The sequence below is a fragment of the Guillardia theta genome (assembly GCF_000315625.1).
Source record: "Guillardia theta CCMP2712 unplaced genomic scaffold GUITHscaffold_195, whole genome shotgun sequence".
Taxonomy (NCBI): domain Eukaryota; class Cryptophyceae; order Pyrenomonadales; family Geminigeraceae; genus Guillardia; species Guillardia theta.
Window position 1 is genome coordinate 53,644 of NW_005434481.1, and position 3,415 is coordinate 57,058.

The 3,415-nt window shown below is 51.4% G+C and overlaps 1 protein-coding gene across 1 annotated transcript; it reads right to left on the reverse strand.

The window, feature by feature from the left end:
• Positions 1-2,288: 2,288 nt before the first annotated feature.
• Positions 2,289-2,807, reverse strand: GUITHDRAFT_120745 (hypothetical protein; the record flags this gene model as incomplete). The annotated part of the gene is made up of 1 exon (XM_005820008.1): positions 2,289-2,807. The coding sequence occupies one exon, from the start codon at positions 2,805-2,807 to the stop codon at positions 2,289-2,291; it is 519 nt and encodes a 172-aa protein (XP_005820065.1).
• Positions 2,808-3,415: the final 608 nt, after the last annotated feature.

Below are 3,415 nucleotides of genomic sequence, written 5' to 3' on the forward strand. Positions count from 1 at the left end.
TAGAAAACGAGAGGGAGGAAGAGGAGAGGAGAGGTGGGGGAGAGGAGCAGGAGGGGAGGGAAGGGGAAGGGAGGGAGGGGAGAGCAGACCAGAGCAGACCAGAGAAAAGAGGCAAGGATACAAAAAGAGGAGAGGAGAGAAAAGAGGAGAGGAGAGAAAGAGGAGAGGAGAGGGGAGGGGAGGAGAGGAGAGGAGAGGAGAGGAGAGGAGAGGAGAGGAGAGGAGAGGAGAGGAGAGGAGAGGAGAGGAGAGGAGAGGAGAGGAGAGGAAAGGAGAGAATTGAGGATAAAGACGGGCGAAGCACAGCACAAAAGAGGATGGAACTATTCTGAGTGTACCGACAGCAGTGTAGACTATGGAGGCGCTTTCGTCTGGCTGATTTCGCTCTGCGAAGTTGTGAGGAAAAGAAAACGATAGAGAGGAGGGGAGGAGAGATGAGATGAGAGATGAGAGATGAGAGATGAGAGGAGGAATGGGCGAGGAGGAAGAAGTAGGAATTGGAACAGGACGAGGAACGAGGAAGAGAGGGAGACAAGAAGTGCGATAAGAAACGAGACTGCAGAAGGAAGAGGAGGAGGAGGAGTAGAACGATGATACCTGACAGAAGAGCTTTGATATGAACATTTAAACCCCCCCATCCTAACCCCAGATGTTTGGTCAGCCACACCTCTAATTCCAACACTGTCTCCTCCTCCGCCACCATCTCTACCTCCACCTCCTCCCCTTCCTCCCTCGACCACGAGCTCGTTCTTGTCTCCGTCCTTGTCCTCGTGCTTGTGCTCGTCCTCGTTCTTACCCATGTTTTCCTTACGTCTCATCGTACGCTACTAGTAGCATCTCCTACCCTTCCTCTACCTCTAGACTCCTTCTCCCTCCCTTTTGTCTTTCTTTGCTCTTACCTAAAGTCCCTATGACGGTGGAAAACACCAGAGCCCAGCACTGGATATGTACTCAACAATTGAATGTAGCTCGCACACTCTCATCATCATCATCATCATCATCATCATCATCATCTCCATCATCATCATCATCATCTCCATCATCGTAACGTCATCTCTATCTCCATCATTGTTATCGTCGTCGTCGTCGTCATCATCATCATCATCATCATCATCATCGTCATCATCATCACACCTGCCATGTTCGTATTGCTTCTTCGAATGTGTAATTTTGCTCATCTTGCTCCGGATCTAACCAGCTGCCACCTAACGACGACGATGATGCTGCCGTCGGTTTTTCCTGAAAACTCTCCATCAGCTTTCTCTTCTCGTCCTCGCCCTCGCCCTTGCCCTTTCCCTTGTCCTTGTCCTTGTTCTCGTTCTCGTTCTCCTCCTCGCCCTCGTCCTCTCCCTTGTCCTCGTTCTCCTCCTCGTTCTCTCCCTCGTCCTCGCCCTCGTCCTCGTCCTCGCCCTCATCCTTGTTGCCCTTTCCCTTTCCTCTCCTTTCTCCCTCCTCTCTCTCACCGTCGTCACGCCATCTGCTCGCTGTCCAACATGGTCCGGCCTCTCGACCAGGAAAAAGAGCGAAAATTGCAGGATAGCGAGGACAATCACCCCTGGTAAGAGGTCAGAAGGAGGCGCCCCCCCCCCCTCTCCCTCCTCCTCCTCCTCTTCCTCCTCCTCCTTCTCCTGATCCTGCTCTTGCTCCTGGTCCCCCTGGTCCTCCTCTCACTCCTCCTGATCCTGATCGTGATCCTGCTCCTGGTCCTCCTGGTCCTTCTGGTCCTCCTGGTCGTCCTCCTCTCACTCCCCTGATCCTGATCGTGATCCTGCTCTTGATCCTCCTGGTCCTTCTGGTCCTCCTGGTTGCGTCCTCTTCCTCCTGATCGTGATCGTGCTCCTCCTGCTCCTGCTCCTGCTCCTCCTCCTCCTCCTCCTCCTCCTCCTCCTCCTCCTCCTCTTCCTCCTCTTCCTCCTTCTCGATCACCTTCCATTCTTGTCGCTGCTCGCCAACCGTAGGCCGACATGAGCTGATCAAAGGCTGCAGCACAAAGAAGTTGAATCCCCAAAACAATCTGCAAGATCAGCAGGAGTGAGACATTCTTCTTCCTTGTTCTCTTCCTTGTCATTCTTCTTCCTTGTTCTCTTCCTTGTCATTCTTCTTCCTTGTTCTCTTCCTTGTCATTCTTCTTCCTTGTTCTCTTCCTTGTCATTCTTCTTCCTTGTTCTCTTCCTTGTCATTCTTCTTCCTTGTTCTCTTCCTTGTCATTCTTCTTCCTTGTTCTCTTCCTTGTCATTCTTCTTCCTTGTTCTCTTCCTTGTCATTCTTCTTCTTTGTTCTCTTCCTTGTCATTCTTCTTCTTTGTTCTCTTCCTTGTCATTCTCTCTCTTATCAGGAGTGAGACATTCTTCTTCCTTGTTCTCTTCCTTGTCATTCTCTCTCTTATCAGGAGTGAGACATTCTTCTTTCTTGTTCTCTTCCTTGTCATTCTCTCTCTTATCAGGAGTGAGACATTCTTCTTCCTTGTTCTCTTCCTTGTCATTCTCTCTCTTATCAGGAGTGAGACATTCTTCTTTCTTGTTCGCTTCCTTGTTATTCTCTCTCTTATCAGGAGTGAGACATTCTTCTTCCTTGTTCTCTTCCTTGTCATTCTCTCTCTTATCAGGAGTGAGACATTCTTCTTTCTTGTTCTCTCCCTTGTCATTCTCTCTCTTATCATTGTTTTCAGACAATCCCAAGAGCATAATCTGCTGCTGCTGCTGCTGCTGCTGCTGCTGCTGCTGCTGCTGCTGCTGCTGCTGCTGCTGCTCCTGCTGCTCCTGCTGCTCCTGCCCATCCACCGCCTGCTCTCTGCCTCTATCTCCCATCTCTGCCCTCCACCACCATGATTTCATTGTCTTCTCCCTCCCTCCTCACTTTGCTTCTCCTCCCATTTTTCCCAACCATCTCCTCCTCCTCCTCCTCCTCCTCCTCCTCGTTTTTCCTCTTTGTCACCTGCAGTCCGGCCATGGCGCGTCCTCGCCACCTGTGGAACCATCGGTTGACGGTGAAGATGGCGCAGAAGCCCATGGTCTCAGGTCCGAACATGCGCAGGCAGAAGTAGCAGAGGATGAAGAGGAAGCGGTTGCTGGTGTAGGCTGAGGCAGGTAAGAGATTCTGATACGATTGAGCACGGGGAGAAGAATCAAGGGAGAAGGAGGAGGAAGATGAGGAAGAAGAAGAGAAGAATAGAAACGGCAGAAGCATAGAAAGATGAAGTCTAGTTGCATCAACACGCGCAGGAGGAGGAGGAGGAGAAGGAGGAGGACGAGGAGGAGGACGAGGAGGAGGATCAGAAGAAGGAGGAGGAGGAGGTGGAGGTAGACCAGGAGGAGGAGGAGGAAGCAGGAGGAGCAGGAAGAGCATCTTACAGAGGAGGAAGATGGCGGAAAGGAAGATGAGCTGTCCTGCACAGACCGTCCTCCAGGGGCCGAAC